General features: G+C 51.0%; 2 protein-coding genes across 4 annotated transcripts; one reads left to right on the top strand and one right to left on the bottom strand.

Moving 5' to 3' along the window:
• Positions 1 to 498: 498 nt before the first annotated feature.
• Positions 499 to 13,963, top strand: LOC116794364. Of its 3 annotated transcripts, none has more exons than XM_032702977.1 (6): positions 499 to 606; positions 1,074 to 1,168; positions 1,268 to 1,401; positions 5,742 to 5,809; positions 11,079 to 11,236; positions 12,891 to 13,963. In XM_032702977.1, the coding sequence occupies exons 1-6, from the start codon at positions 524 to 526 to the stop codon at positions 12,944 to 12,946; spliced, it is 594 nt and encodes a 197-aa protein (XP_032558868.1). In that variant the 5' UTR covers positions 499 to 523; the 3' UTR covers positions 12,947 to 13,963. The 3 variants fall into 3 exon arrangements, 2 of the variants coding, with proteins under 2 accessions (XP_032558868.1, XP_032558867.1); XM_032702976.1 differs by lacking the exon at positions 12,891 to 13,963 and adding an exon at positions 11,414 to 12,882; XR_004359765.1 differs by lacking the exons at positions 499 to 606; positions 1,074 to 1,168; positions 1,268 to 1,401; positions 5,742 to 5,809 and adding an exon at positions 9,748 to 9,890.
• Positions 6,238 to 9,479, bottom strand: SOWAHA (sosondowah ankyrin repeat domain family member A). The gene has a single exon (XM_032702974.1). It carries the CDS (start codon positions 9,419 to 9,421, stop codon positions 8,009 to 8,011), a length of 1,413 nt encoding a protein of 470 aa, XP_032558865.1. The 5' UTR covers positions 9,422 to 9,479; the 3' UTR covers positions 6,238 to 8,008.
• Positions 13,964 to 15,361: the final 1,398 nt, after the last annotated feature.

Raw genomic sequence — 15,361 nt, 5'->3', positions numbered from 1 at the left:
AATACCTGGGGGAAAATGGCCAGACACTGTAGATCTTGTGAGTAGATCTGCTCAGTGGTTCTCAGAAGGCCCTAAAGACAGGCTTTTAATACATAAATCTGAAAGCTGCCTTTTGAAAATGGTCTTTAAAATAACAGAAGTGATGCTAACAGAGTCAGTGGAGAATTTTAAAAAATATGAGCAATGTTAAATGAGCTGTTTGCATGGTTTGAGAAGCCTGACTCAAAGGTGCAGTTCATTCTTATTATTCTTAGTTGAGGGAAAAACACCTGATTGGAAATAAATGTTGAGTAATTGAAGCTAGAGCTTGCCTTTAAGGGGAAGAACAGACCCTGTTTAGCTTCTCATCTCTTTTTGGGGGTTGGTGTCATGGGAGGGTGACTGCTGCTCCTTCCACGCCAGCATTCACAGGTATGCTTCAAAGAGCAACGTTAGAAATAACTTGTACTCTGCTTTCAAACAGTTCACATCTCTTTACTCCCTGTTACTCTGTTAGAACTGTGAATTCCAGGCAAAGTGGAAAATGGACACGGTGATGGCACCAGAACCTCTTTGCTGGCAAGCAGAGACCCCCTTTGTGAAGCAGGGGCAGATCTGGGTTGTCAGGTGGGTTCCACTGATCCTGATGGTTTGTTATTGATTTATGATGAGGGTGATGGTGATAGTTCACTCTGGGCTGCAGCCATGTGCAGCATTCCTGGCACACCAACATACTCACATGTGGCTTCTAAAATCACAGTCTGATGTGCAAATAGTGATTTACCTGCTCCCAGGTGAATGGTGAGGAGCAGCCCTGGGCACCTCTGGGACTGGTGAAACACTCCTTGGTTGCTCAATATTGCAGTCATTACCTGCAGGATAAAGACCAGCCTGTTCCTAAGGGTGGGCTGCATGTCCCTTCAGCAGCATGGAGACCTGTGCTGGCCACAAACCCCCTGTAGGGAGGCCAGTGCTCTTCTCTTGGCTGCTGGGAGACAGGACCACGTCAGGCAGGTGGTGTCCACATCCCCTGGCTGATCTTCTTGTCTTCACATCAGTTTACATTATTCACTTAAAATTTCTTCTCCATGTAGGACTTACCAACTGAACTTGTTTGTGGGGCTGGCAGGACTCTGTCCCAGTGATGGAGATGTTGAATGGTCCTGTGGCTCAGCCAGTTTTACACAGGGTAAGAGTGCCTGCTTTTGAATCCTACTGCCTTTTGCTGAAGGTTTGGTATTTAGAGCACTGATTATGTCCCCATACCAATAACCATTGTTTGTGGCAGCTTTTTCCCAACTTCAAGCCATGTGGTTTAGAAGCCAAGATGGCCAGAAACACAGAGCATCTTTGAGTTACAACACTGTGATCTCACACTGCTCCAGACAGGTTTTTCTGACCCTTTACCATCAGAAGACAAATGTAAGACCTGAACTGAAAGTAGCAGTAACTGGTGGTCTTCCTGGGGAAGCAAGTCTTGCAAATGTAAGGATTTTGGAAATGAAACCCTGTGCAGTGCTTGTACACTGTTACTGTTCATACTCCTCCTCACCAGTCTCCCATGGGTGACCTGTGCAGCAGTGACACCGAGTTACCTCTGCCCAGGGTCCTGGGCAGCTCTTGGCTTTCAGGGGCTTCTGGGCCTTGGCAACTCCCCCGTGCTGAGACCTGCTGAGCTACTTGTGTGTGAGCAAAGTCAGGTATGTGTGAGCTGGGGAATGTGAGGAATGGAGGAGCTGCCTGGCCCCTGACCCTCTGGGAGAGCAGGCAGGGAATCCCTGCTGCTGCCCAGCCCTGCAGGGTCCTGCTGCAGCCTGTGAGCTGATACTTGAACAGGCCAGGTAGGAGGTACCGTGACCCAGCACCTGAGCACTGCTACCTGAGCCCTGGGTGAGCTGAGGTGAACTGATGACAGCTGCACCCAGGGAAGAGCCAAAGAGGAGTGCTGAGGAGAAGGAAGAGGTGGCACAGGCTAAATGCAGGAGCCCGGATCTCCCCGTGGTGGGGAAGGCTGGTGGGATTCCAGGAGATCTCTGCAGCTCCTTTGGCCACCCACACACGGGCACAGTGGGGGAAGAACGGCAGCAGCTTCTGTTCTGCTGGGCAGAAGAAGTTGGGCCTGGTTTGGGATAAGGACATGACTTGTACAGCCTGAGGCAGAGCAGGAGCTGTGGCACTGGTGTGGGGTGGAGGAGCGGTCAGTGGAAGCAGAGCACATCCTGCCCATCTGTCTTGGCAGCAACTGAAAAGGTTTTAGACATTTTAGAATTTCACTTAACGCCCACTGCAATGTGTGAGAGTCACTGCTGGATCAGGAGCCGCTGTTTCAGCGTCTTGGGCACTAAATTGAAGGATCTTAATTATTTTGTTTTAAGCCCCAGTCTCATTTTTCTTCACTGGCGTGTTATGCTGAGGAACTTCTGCACATAGAACTAATTAAGGAACGGAGGGCTGCAGGAGTTAATGCAAATGTACTCTGCAAAAGATCTATTTGGTGCTTGTGAGAGCTGCATTTAATAAGTAAAAAGATGTTCTCTCTGCTTTGGGAATTCATGACAACCATCTGAATAATTTTTAAAAATAAACTCAGAGCAGAATTGCAAAACTAATCTGTGCCTGAAGGGAGCCCACGTAGACATTAAAGAATAATCAGCCTGTAGGAATCATGCAACCTCTGGGGTTCACAAAAGGCTCTCCAGAAGCAGCACATGAATTTCACTGCTAAACAAAGAGAGGCATTAAAGGTTATCAGAGAGACTCTAAAATACCACATGAGCCTTGAAGCTGAGTCATCTCAGAGATAAATCCACAGGGAGAGAATATGGACTACAGATAGTCTTGATTTAGAGAAGAAGAGACACTTCTAAAAATGTGCATGAAGAGCCAGAGGTCTTTCTAATGGGCTCAGCACATGGTGGAAGAGCAAGAACATCCCAAACTACCTCAAATGGGAACCACTTGTGAAACAATTCCTCCCGAGATCCCTGTGACAGCTCCCAGTGTGACGGCTGGTGCCTGCAGGACCCTTGTCTGGGGTGCAGCTGCTCCCTCCTGAGCACAAGGTGAGTGTCCTGCAGGGCCACAGGGGCTGCTGAGGAGGCACGAGCTGCTCCAGCCAGGGCTGACCCTGCCCGGAGTGGAGCTGCCCTGCTTTGCTGCCAAGGGGGAAACTCCTGTGGGAGAGGGATGGAAGAAAGTACAACACAAAGCCTGTGGTGAGAAGGTGTGTCTGTACCACTGCAGCTTGTCATTGTGTGTAGGGGTGAGTCTGATGCTGTGACCATCTGCCTCATGCAGGAGGCACTGGGTGAGGACAACCAGGGCAGGGCCTGGCACCCCAGTACAACCTCATGTCAAAGGCTTGTGCATTTTGGGACTCGTGTTCCACTCCGTGGAAATGAAGGTTGTTTGGTTTGTGTCAGCAGTGAGTCCACAGTACTTGTTGTGCTTCTCAGCTGGGGTCTCTTACCTTGTCTGGAGGGTCTCAAAGTGATGGGGATGGATGATTTTTCTCTTGGGAAATGGTCGTTTGGGTTTGGCTGGAAACTTGTGCTCTCAGATGAAGAAAAGGAATAACACTAACTGGGGCAAACACAGAGTAGAATTCCTACCAAGGAAGGGAAAGCTGAACACTGGCAGCATCGTTTTTGTTGTGCACATCTCTCTTTTCTTCCTCCCAGAAGGGGAAGAAGACATACTAAAGCTGTGCTAATATTGACAGTATGGATCTATTTTGCCTGGTTTGGGGTTAACACACAGTATAAGGGTTTGATGTACTTAATGACTTGCTTTGTCTTATAAATTAGTGAAACAAACCTTGGAACTGGAATAGAAATGTTCCTCATTAGGAGGCAGAGTTTTTGATCTGTGTTGTCCTGCTCTGTCCCCGTTCTCCCCCTGCAGCAAACAAACACCAGGCTGTTCGTGCCCAAGCTACACTCTGGCCAAGTCCCCGTTAACAACCTCTTAATTTGGGGGTCCCACAATAGCACAAATGACTGGAAAGAGCAAAAACTGCCATGTTGCCATTTTACTCAGATTAATATGCAAATCAGGAGACAAATGAACCAAGGAATGTAGGTCATGGTGAGACACAAGGAGTGGGAGCAAGGGATGAGCACTGGAGAACCAGGGCACTCTCGGGAGGCCTCCTCCACCTCCAGCTGGTGGCTGCAGCTCCTGTTGGTCTGTTGGAGTTACCCAGCAACTCTGCCACTGGACCTTGGGTTTGTGATGAAGCTGAAACCTCATTCAGACTCCTCTGCCGTGCAGGAGCACTTCCCAGGGCTTTCCCAGTCCAGGTGCTTCTTGCAGCACTCACAAGGGAATGGAAATGGCCAGAAATCTCTGGGAGCCTGATAAGGACTGTGCTGCCTCACACTGCTCAAACACATCCAGGAGGTCAAAGTCTGCCCCTCTGTGCAGAATCACAGCTTGAGGTTTGTTTGCAGAGCTCCTCAGAGCAGGTTTGTGAGCTGATACTCGTCAGAACAAAATGTCTGAGGAACAGACAAACCAAGTCATCCCTAGCAGACTGAGCCAGGGTCAGACAAACATTAGTTCTGCTGATCTCCAGTGCTGCTGAACTAAAATCTGAGCCGGTTTTATTTGTGTAGGCACTCCACTGAATGACACTGCTCGTGCTGCCTCCAGCTCTAAAAACCTTATCTTGATTTCAGTTAGAGTAGCAGCACTGACTGTGCTTTAAAGAAGTGACCAAGGTGATTCATTTTATAGCAGGAAAACTGAGATGTGGCAAGTAGGCAGGGTAGTAACCAAGGCAAAATGCAACCTGAGCTCCTGGGCCTTATCTGTGCCTTCCATTGCCAGCCTGCCAAAGCTGCCACCCCTCCCCACCACTAAAACCTCTCCACAGGGCAGAAGCAGAGCCCGGGGTGCTCAGGTTATTCGGTTTTTACCTTTCCTGCTATTAGCTTTGATGATGTGGAAGGCAGCTAACAGCTCTGGGCTGTGCCAGGGGTTCAGAAGGCTGCATGCCCAGCCCATGGCACACCGTGGCACAGCCCCTGCCCCAGGCCAGGCTGCTGAGGGGGCCACAGTCCTCCCTCAGCTGTTCCCTGTGAAAGCATCCTGGCTAAACTCACAGCTCTCATTCACTCAGGTGAAAATTCCACTGTGTTCAGCCAGACTTGGGCTTGACAGTGAAATTAAGGAGAATCAGTCAAGCTGAGGGATTCATAAAACAGTCCTGGCCTCAGTCTCTGGCAGGAAAACACTCCCAGGATCACTGATCATCCTGCAGAGTCCCTTCCACAGTGTAAAGGACAGCACAAGAAAGCAGAACCCAGCCAGGCTGACAGACTGGTTTTACTTCAAACCAAAGGCACTATATATATTTTTAAGATTACAGCGGTGCCTTCTCGATACCTCCCAGTACCTGTCTACACCTGAAGTTGTACTGCTCTGGGTATACTAATCCCAGCCTGCCTAGACATTATCTTTTCCTTCATCTGCTCAACAAGGAAGAGGAATGAGCTGAGTCACAGCACAAACTTGTTGGCGGAGCCTGAGCCCAGCCCACTCCACCCACAGCACCGACTGTGGAGTGCCCCACCTTTGTGTCCCAAGGCTCCTGCCAAGCCTGGGGCACTCCCTGGCACTGCTGGGAGGGCTCTTGCTGCTGGGCATTGTCCTATCACACCAGCTCATCCCACAATGCCTCTGAGGAAGGAGTAGTGCAGAATTTCCTTGATGATACATGTTGTAATGAAGCCTTATCTCAACTATGACTTCTTTGACAGAACAACACAGGAGCAATGAAACCTCCTCCCGACTTTCCTGGAGATGAAGTCACAACCACGCTTTACAGGTTAGTCAGCTGGGCTTTTTTAAACACAAAACACTCCATCCTTGAACCCTGCCTCCAGCTCAGGTAAGCTTTATTCAGAGGGAGCACTAAAAGTTCAGTGATGTTGTTTGAACAGGTATCAAGCCCACAGCCATAACCAGTGAACAAACTTCCCCATAAGACCGAGGCAAACTGTAGAGTGTTTGCAATTCCCACAGAAACAAACACTTTAACCGAGGCAGCACCAGCCCTGCCAGTGCCTCAGAGGTAACAGGAATGCACACACACACTTCTGTGTTCCAGGAAATACAGACAAAAAGTGTTCCATGTCCATACACTTAGAAAGACACTTTAAAACAGAGCCCTTTTCTACGTGGAACTCTGAGCTGACACGGTGCAGCACAAATCAAGGCTTCCAAGGACCACGCTGGCCAACAGTCACCAACAGCTACGCAGCAAATTGGATTTTATTTTTTTAAACCCTACTCCAGATATAGAAGTCATGAGGTGCTTGATCATTAACCTTTGCTTAACAACTTAATTAGTTCAATACAGAAGCAGACTGGTGCAGAATAATCCAGTCTCTTCCTAGACAGGTGCACCAGAGCTCCCTGCAAGCTCTGATCACACTCCCAACCAACTCCAAGGACTTCAGGGAGAGCATTTGAAAGCAAAGAGGGCAGTGCCTCCACCTTCAGTCCTACAACATTCCTTGTTGAGCATTTGGGACAAGCCAATTATAGCCAGTTACAAGTACTAGGCTTAATTCAAGGCAGGAAAAAAAAACACATTCCTGAAGTCACTGACTGGGACAGAAAGGTAAAGCATGCAAACAAGTGTTTCTGTGTGGAAACCAAAACCCCTGATGGGGCTGCAGAGCAGAGCCAGCACGGCACTGTTCTCACCTTCATCACCTCAGAATGATACAGGTCTCTAGTCACATTTTTTAGAGAAAACATGCTGTTTTAGCAGACTGGCCCTGGGAGCTGGACAGTTTCTGTTCACAGCTCTGCCTCTCTGCATTACCTTTAACCAAATGATAATTAAAAAATAATAATCTCACTGCAAATATACTACTTAACCTGCAGTTAGCATGCTTTTTGGAGCTACGTGTAGCTCTATACATAGAACAATTATGTCAATCATACAAAAGACGAGCTAGTTTTAGGTCAGTGAATCATGCTGTTAAAGATAAACATCGCTGCAAGAAGTCATGCAGACATTCCATCATGAAACACTTAACATAACATAAAGCCCAATGTTTATAAACATTTATTGTAAATAGGTCAAAATCAAAGGCCAAGTTTTAAACAAAAAGAATCAGACGTACAAGCCCAACTTTGTTTCCAGTTGGCTACTTAGAAACTCTGCAGGTTCCTGTTCCCAGCTTTTCACTTCAGTTTTTCACTATCAACAAGGTTTTTATTCAGATTAAGTTGATTGATCTCTAGTCACATGTTCACAGTATCATCAAGACGTGGTTAGTACCACCTGGTCAAAAACTCTTCCAGGAAGAGAAAAAAAATTAAAACGCCAACCAAGCTTCCAAACTGAGGTAGACAAGTCATGGTGACTTGAGTGCTGAAGGTTGGGTTCTGTTTTCTTTGAGTTGTTCATCTAAAGAAATGCATAAGGCAACAACTGAGATTGTTGTTAGTATTTCTGATAGTGAGAAACTTTGTTTTGAAAAAGTACACAATTTTTGTAAATAGAAATATCCCTCTTCTTCTACCAAAATAATCAGAAACATCATAGAAAACTATGTATCTTTCCTCTGATAATTTAAGCCTGCTAGATAACAAGCCCTGTTAAAGTAGCCAGCTACCAGCTTGCTGTTCACAGTGTAAAATACGCAATCCTTCACCTTTCTTCTGCTCTCCAACCCAGGAACACACATCAAGGTGGCTGTACCTCGAGCATATTCACCTGTCTACACACACAGAGGTTGTTTTAGTTTTTCAAGCATTAAGTCTGTGGTCTCCCTCCGTGCCTCTGCACGATGGTACAGACAGCATGTACAGCACTTCCTGGCAGCTCCCTTCCCACAGGCATCTGGAGCTGGGTTTCCATCCTGTGGACTTTGGATCCAGACCGTATCAACCATTTAGTCAAACATCCAAAATGACACACATGGAGAGAAGAAATCCAAACTGCTTCTGCGAGAGAAAACTGAGACAGCAGCCACGTTACTGAACAATTTTGATCACAGTAAGGCAGAGGTTAGTGGCCAAAGAACAGCTCAGAAACGGGTCTGCGTTTCACGACGACCTCCTCCTCCTCCTCCATCACCTCGGAGAGGGAGGAATATGAAGGGAAGCCCCCTCTGGTCTTTGGCTTCCTCCTCGGGCCCGTAGTGGCAGCCAGAAGCTTGTTTAAAGTCGAGGGCTTCCTTAAACCCTTGGTGAGATCGTAGAAAGCCATGTCATCGGATATGACCCCCAGGAAGGTGCTAGTGGAGCTCAAGATTGAAGCTGCAAGCTTTGTGGACTTCTTGATGGGCACGGAGTGCTCCATGTTTTGGGAAAGGCTGGGGTCCCCCAGCAGGCGCCTGATTGCAAGGGGGGTCCCTTCCCTCAGGTACTGGTGTGCCTTCTTCCCGCTGTAGTCCCTCAGGTCGGTGTTGGCGTGGTAGCTGTAGACCAGCATGGTGATGATCTTCTCCTGGCCGTGGATGGCGGCGAGGTGCAGGGCCGTGTACCCACCGTGCGACCGGGCATCCACGTTGACCCGGCCCCCCCCCTTCTCGGCCGCCCGGATGATGTTGGTCACCATGTCGCAGTTGCCGCTCTTGGCGGCCCAGTGCAGGGCGGTGAAGCCGGACACGAAGTCCCTGCGAGCCGCCAGGCTGGCATCGCCCAGCAGGAGCCCGTGGAGCTGCTGCGTCCACTGCCCGCCGGCCGCCAGCACCAGCCACTGGTGCTCCGCCTGCTCCAGCGGCACCACGGTCTCCTCGCTGCCCCGGTGGGCCTTGGTGCCCCGCCGCAGCCCCGGGGAGCGGGACCCGGCCTCGTCCTCCAGGGGCGGCGGGGACAGGGCTGCGGGCGGCTCCGACGGGGCTGCCGGAGGCTCGGACGGCGCTGCCGGAGGCTCCCCGGGCGGGCCGGGCGCGGGGACGGGCACGCAGCGCACGGGCAGCATGCAGGGCTTGGGGGGCGGCTCCCGCCGGGCCCCCCCCGCGCCGCCGGGCAGGGGCACCCCCCCGCCGCCGCCCTGGAACAGGCCCCGCAGCTCCGACACCGCCCGCGGCCCCGGCGGCTCCTCGGGGGGCGTCCCGGCGGGGCCGGGCCCCGGGCCGGGGTCAGGGACAGACACCGGGCCGGGGTCAGGGACAGACACGGGGGCCGGGCCGGCATCGCCCCCCGCCAACACCGCGCCCCCCGCAGGCGGGGCCGCGCGCAGCTCCCGCCGCAGCACCACGAACTTGGCGCCGTCGATGTCCTTCACCGTGGCCACGGCGTTCACCGCCGCCTTGAACCGCTCCCGCCGCTCCGCGCGCCCCTCCGCCGCCTCCCCGGCCCCCGCGGGCTCCAGCAGCGGCCGGAAGGCGCTCACCAGCTCGGCGTTGCGCACCCGTCCGCCGCGCTCCCGCAGGAAGCCCAGCACCGCCTCCGCGCTCAGGGCGAGCTCCGCCATCCCGCCCCACAGGTGCTGCTGCCGGACGGGCCCGCGGCGCTCGCAGGCGGCGGCACCTGCGGCGGCGGGCGCGGAGGTGCTCGGGCCGGCCCCGCAGTGCCGCCCCACGGGCGGGGCCGCGCCGGGGCCGCTCCTCTCCCCGTGCGGGCGGTACCGGGGCGGGGCGGCCCGAGCACCTCCGCGCCCGCCGCCGCAGGTGCCGCCGCCTGCGAGCAGCGAGCACCGCGCACCGCGCACCGAGCACCGCTCCGAGCCCCGGCCCCGCGGAGCGGCCGGACCGCGCGGGGCACGGGCGGGGCCGGCGGGAGCGCACCCGGAGCCGAGCCTGGCCCCGGCCGCTCGCTGCACTGATGTCCCCCTCGGGGAACGGAGCCCTGGGTGAGGGCACGGCGGTATCAGTTCTCCGGAGACTCCTCGGGCAGGGGAGAACCCTTCATCGATTTACTCGTCTTCATGCTTCCTGAAACGAGTGGGTTTTGTTTGTTTGTTTGAGTAGCAAATAAGTGGAAGCAGCTTTAGGTAGAAATCACCGCAGTTCCGTCTCCATTCCCGGAGAAGCCTCTGGTGTCCTGCGGGAGCTGCGATCCTGCTAGGTTAGGGTCTGATGCCTCAAAATGAGTCAGAAGATTGGTGGATGGGTCAGTTTTTTGAAATATCCTCACCTATATGTGATGCTATGTATTATTGTATATATATTATCATATCCCCCACCCAGTGCATCTCTCTCCCCCCTTGCTCATGCTGACCTCCCTCCTGCTTCTTCACACCTTTTACTGAGGGTGGAAGAGCCACTTCCCACAGATAGCTCAGTCTTCCTTTGGCAGTCTTTACCCTTCTCTCTTTGTGCAAATGTCTGAAAAACTATTTCATCTCTTGCTAATGAGCTGGTGCCAAGACAGTTCCTTAAAATCATTTTTCTGCTCTAATGCTCTTTCACATAATGGTGTGTAATCTTCTTGTAGTAGCTCCGTGTTTCCATGTGAATGGCACACCTCTCATTGCTGCCTGTTCCCGTGGCACACGCAGCAGCCTCGCCCTCGCTGAGCAGCCCCTCTGCTCTATGAGCACTGCTCTCAGCTCGTGGCATCGCCACAGTCTGCCCAGCCTACGTACAGACCTAATAATGAGCCTGCATCCAAATATCAGTTGTTGTGCCTTGCTTCCACTGTTCACATCCTTACTAGAATCCATTGCAGGCGTAAGAAAATCTCAGCAGTCTGGGATTTTTGCATTGCAAACTTTCAGCTCTACCCAAGGATTACAGTTCATATCTGCAAATGAGTGAGAGGAGTGAAAATAGTTTGAAAGAAGAGGCTCTTCTAAAAAACATTTTCTTATGTTACAAATGTTAAGGGAGAAGTTGCTCCTGTTGCTTGATTTGGTTCAAGTGGGCTCACTGCCCCCCATCCCTGCCTGCACAGGCATCACACCCCTGTATCCTTAACACCATGAGGGTGCACATGAGGTGTCACATCCCACTCATTGTATCCCCAGCCAGGCACCATTCCTGCACAGGGATCTCCATGCACCAGGCTCCCAGGACACCTCACTGCTCAGCAGCCAAGCCTTGGGTCCGAGGTCCCCTCACCTCCCCAGGGGCTTGCTTTGGGTCATGGTCCAGAAAAAGAGGAGTTACTGAGACTGTTCCCCACTGCAGGTCCTGGCATCCCTTTCTCATGGCTGCAGAGCAGAAGGGCACATACCCAGGAGGTCAGAGAGGAGGAGACAGGATGTCTACACGTGCACCTCGTGCCATGCTGTGTGTGAACTGGCTGCTCTCGTTTAACCACTCTGCCCAAGGACCTCTTCACCCAGGTAATGCCTCCAACCACTGTCTCACATGCATTGGTTTCATGTGCAACCTGTAGCATGTGGCTGTGCTCCTCTTCACAGTCTTTCTCTCAGTGGGTGTTAGTAACTGAACACCCACAGTAACCTTCTATACTTTCTGTAATAAAGCAAAAAACAACACTTGTGGCTAATCCTCCATAGGATTTCCAGACCACAGCATGGGGCACATCATGTTTGCCAACCTTTCCTTTTGGCTGTTAATGCCTTTTGGTTCCCCACCTATCAGGATGAGTGCCAAGTACCAGCTCCCAGTGAGCATCTTTTAGTTTGCTGGGTGCTGGTCACACTCTGATCAGATTATGCAGCAGAAATTAAACTGAATGAATTTTATTAATATAGGTAATAAAATCCTGGAGCATTATGGTTGCTATGCTTATCAGTCATCTGAAATTTCCAGCCTTAAAAAGCGTGAGAAGTTTTGCCTCATTTTCTGTGTCACCAAAAACCTACAAAGCAAGTATTTTTTTGTGGGGCTATTTAGAGAATATCGTGGGCTGTTTTGTAGGAGATTTCAAGCCAACTGTCTTGATATTTTTAATTTACTGGCTGGGACAAGAACAATGTACAGAATCCCATGATTAAATTAATTTACTACTACTTTTTTAAACACCAATATTGCAGTTTGCTAGTTCTGCATCACAGGCTATAGAGAGCTGGCCTCTATTTATAACCATGTGGCTGAGGAGAGTTACCTTTCCCGTGAAGAAGTTTCCCAAACCTTCAAGTTATCATTGTTACAGTGAAGTAAACTGCATAGTGAACCTGGGGGCTTTTCCCACCCCCTTAGGGGTGGAAGGTGAAGGTTATATGACTGTAATTATCCACACCACACAAAACCAGGAAATAAAGTGGGAGATCAAGCACAGCATCTAGTCAGAGCAAAGTTTCTACTGACCAAAACCGACAGAGATGGTATCCCGGGTCTTGCTCCTTCCCACATGATATTCTCAGAGCCCCAAGAGAGACAAAGTGCCAGGCTGGAAGCAACAGAGGAAGAAAAGGGAATGTGGGGGATAGTCCCTGCCAGACAGGATGCTGCTGCTTTGCAGAAAGGTGAAGGTCAGGTGCTGTTGACTACAGATGGGATTTTTACCTCAAGAAAAACTTACTTTCCTCCAAAATGAAATCGGGGTTCCCAGAATAAATAGAATAACAAAGCCCATGATTTTCCACTTTCCTTGTTGGTATGTTCCTCATGTGAAACAAAGAGCACACATTGTGAGGGAAAATAGCTCTTCCTTTGTTCCATGGAGAAATGCAGTAACCTTCCATAGATAAACAATTGAGCAAAAGTCTGTGAAGGGGCAGGAAGGGGGGGGGAAGATTATTTACAGATAAAAGACATTTTCTCATAAATGAGCAAGGTTCAGCTCTAACTCAAGGGCTTCAGTAACCAGTTCAGAAAAGGTTTCTTAACAGCAACCATTCAAATACAGTTTACCATGTATCTCCTATTGGCTCCTATTGGCTTTCAGCTTAGAAGGGTAGCATTTCTGTAGAAATACCTTATGAGCTCCATATATTGTCAGTATAACCAATGAAATTTTAATATAAAGTGCTCGGTGGTGCTGCTGCTAAAAGTGTAGCTATAAACCATTTGGTTTCTAGTAATCCCCAGGACACACTGTGAGGAATATAGAGCTACTAATAAGCTGCTTCCTCTGGCCTGTGTAGAAAACCCTGAAGGAGTTCTGTTTATCTGCACCACCTGGATTTGAAGATCAAGGTTTTTACTCAGCCCTGGAAGATGCAGCCATCTTCAAAAGGCCTTGATCTTGCTGCTGCACTCGTGTGGGAGGTGGGATGACCTCTTGCTCTCTGTGGCTGCCTGTGAAATCCAAGGGGCTGTTTTAGCATTTGCTTCACTTTCCTTGCCTGTTCCTGGGGTCACAACATGAAGAGGTAAAGCAACTCCTGCTGATCTCCCCACCATCAGAACTGTGCTGCTGCAGTGCCACCATCCATGCAGAGAGGGGGCATTTTCCCTCTTCTCCCCAGGACAAAGAGGTTCCAGGGACACATTTGTGCCTCTCCAGTCTTTTGTGCTCTCTGCCCCAGCTCTTTACCTGTAGGAAGTTCATAGCTGTCGTGGGTTGAGGTGGCTGAGTTTTTTGGTAGTGGGGGGGGCCACAGAGCGTGGCTTTGGTTAGAAGCTGCTGGAAGTTTCCCCCCAGTGAAGCCAATGATAGCTGGCTACAGGAGAGACTTCCTGCTGCTGGCCAAGGGAGAGCCAATAATTGCGCCTCTGTGATAACATATTCAAGAACAAGGTTGTTGTGCAGAAGAATTCCACTCTTTAGATCTTATCCTGTTAGTAATAAATTTTTGTATTAACCCCACATTGAGTCTGTTTTGCCTGTGTGACCTCTCCCAGCTCAGAGCAACTTTAGTGGGTGCCTGGAATCCGGCCAAGGTCAACCCACGACAATAGCTCACCCTAAATTCACTGTGGATTTAGCAGGTACAAATATTCCACAGAGTTTAAAAGCCTTGCAGGAGCATCCAGCACTGTAATATACTATTAATTAAGGCACTATCAGGAATAATTTGCAGAACAATTGATGCCTTAGCAGTTAAAGGAGCCACCAAATCCAATTCGCTTCTCTTGAAACAGTTTTTATGCAACTGAACCTTTTGAAATTAGCAGGGCTTCTCTTGAACTGGCATCAGAAACAGTGTGCTTTTTGAAATAACAAGGTGTTTAAAAATAATTTCGACCTTGTACACATGCTCTGCTGTCCCAGAGCTCTGCCCCACGCTGGTGGCAGTGCTGCTGGACAAAGGGACAGAGGACTCCAGCTGCAGGAGGGCTGAGCAGCACAGCTCAGAGCCAGCAGACAGCAGTGTCGGCCCTTGATCTGTTGAAATGTCTCACGATTTCCTTTATGCCCTGAATCTTTGCATCTGACCTGCAGCTCACAGAAACCAGCAGCTGTTTGGGAACCAGCTTTTGTGAGCCTTGTCTTGTTGCATTGTGCACTTTATTGTCAGGAAAAAGAGCTCTTAATGAATCAAAATCAATTACTTCTCCTAAAGTACCTGGCATTTTGTCTTAAATCAGGACTCACAAAGCTGTCCGTAAAGGGGAAAAAAAAAAAAAAAAGGAACTTTTTAGTCTTTCTATCTGTTTATTTTTGCTTCCTTGTGATATATAAAGGCAACCTGGAAAATTAACTCTGCTCCTATATAAACTGTTCTACTTGCACCTGGACCAGGTTGCTCCAAGCCCCACCCAGCCTGGTCTCGAACATTTCCAGGGCTGGGGAGTCATAACCACTGTGGATAACCTGTTCCAATGCCTCACCACCCTCACAGGAAAGAATTTCTTTCTAATACCTAATCTGAACCCATTAGGATTAGGGGTGCAAGTCTGGTCTAGGGGCCGAGAGCAGCCGTGGCTCTGGGAGCTGTGCCTGGGCTGCACTGCAGCAGAGGGCACCAGCAAGCAACAGGAACTGCTCTGAGCTACCAGCTCATGGAACACCAGTGTCTGGGCAGCTACAGAGAGCGAGGCCGTGGGGTTGGCTTTGTGCTCTCTGCGGGAAGGAATGATGAAGAAACGCTCGCCAGTCCTCTGCTGCACACTTTAACTTACACAAACACAGGCAGCGTGAGGGCCGTGGGCTCTCGTGTCCCGGCTCGAACCCACGCTGTGCCCGCAACGTCGGTGCGGCTCCCGCGTGTGACAGCGGCACCTCGGTGCGTGATGCCCTGCGGTGTGCGGTGCCCTGAGGTGTGTGGTGCCCTGCGGTGTGCGATGCCCTGCGGTGTGCGATGCCCTGCCAGCCTGATGGATGCTGGGGATCCTCCCGACACGGGGAAACCACAGAATCAGCGAGGTTGGAAAAGACCTCTGAGGTCATCGAGCCCGACCTTTAAACGGGGCTGTGTGAACCCTGCCGGGGGTGCTCGGGCCCTCCCACGGCCGCCCTCGGGCACGATTCTCCCCGCGTTGCGGTGCGGGCGCTCCCCGCGCTGCTCCCGCCGGTGCTCGGTGCTCGGTGCTCTCCGCTCATCGCCGCCCCGCGCCCGCCCCGGCTGGGCCGCGCCCCCCGGTCCCCCTGCGCGGCCGGGCTGGTCCCTCCCCGA

This window comes from Chiroxiphia lanceolata, chromosome 15, assembly GCF_009829145.1.
Source record: "Chiroxiphia lanceolata isolate bChiLan1 chromosome 15, bChiLan1.pri, whole genome shotgun sequence".
In the NCBI taxonomy this organism is placed as follows: domain Eukaryota; kingdom Metazoa; phylum Chordata; class Aves; order Passeriformes; family Pipridae; genus Chiroxiphia; species Chiroxiphia lanceolata.
The sequence above is the reverse complement of the archived record's forward strand: the minus strand, read 5'-3'. Positions and strand labels throughout refer to the sequence as shown.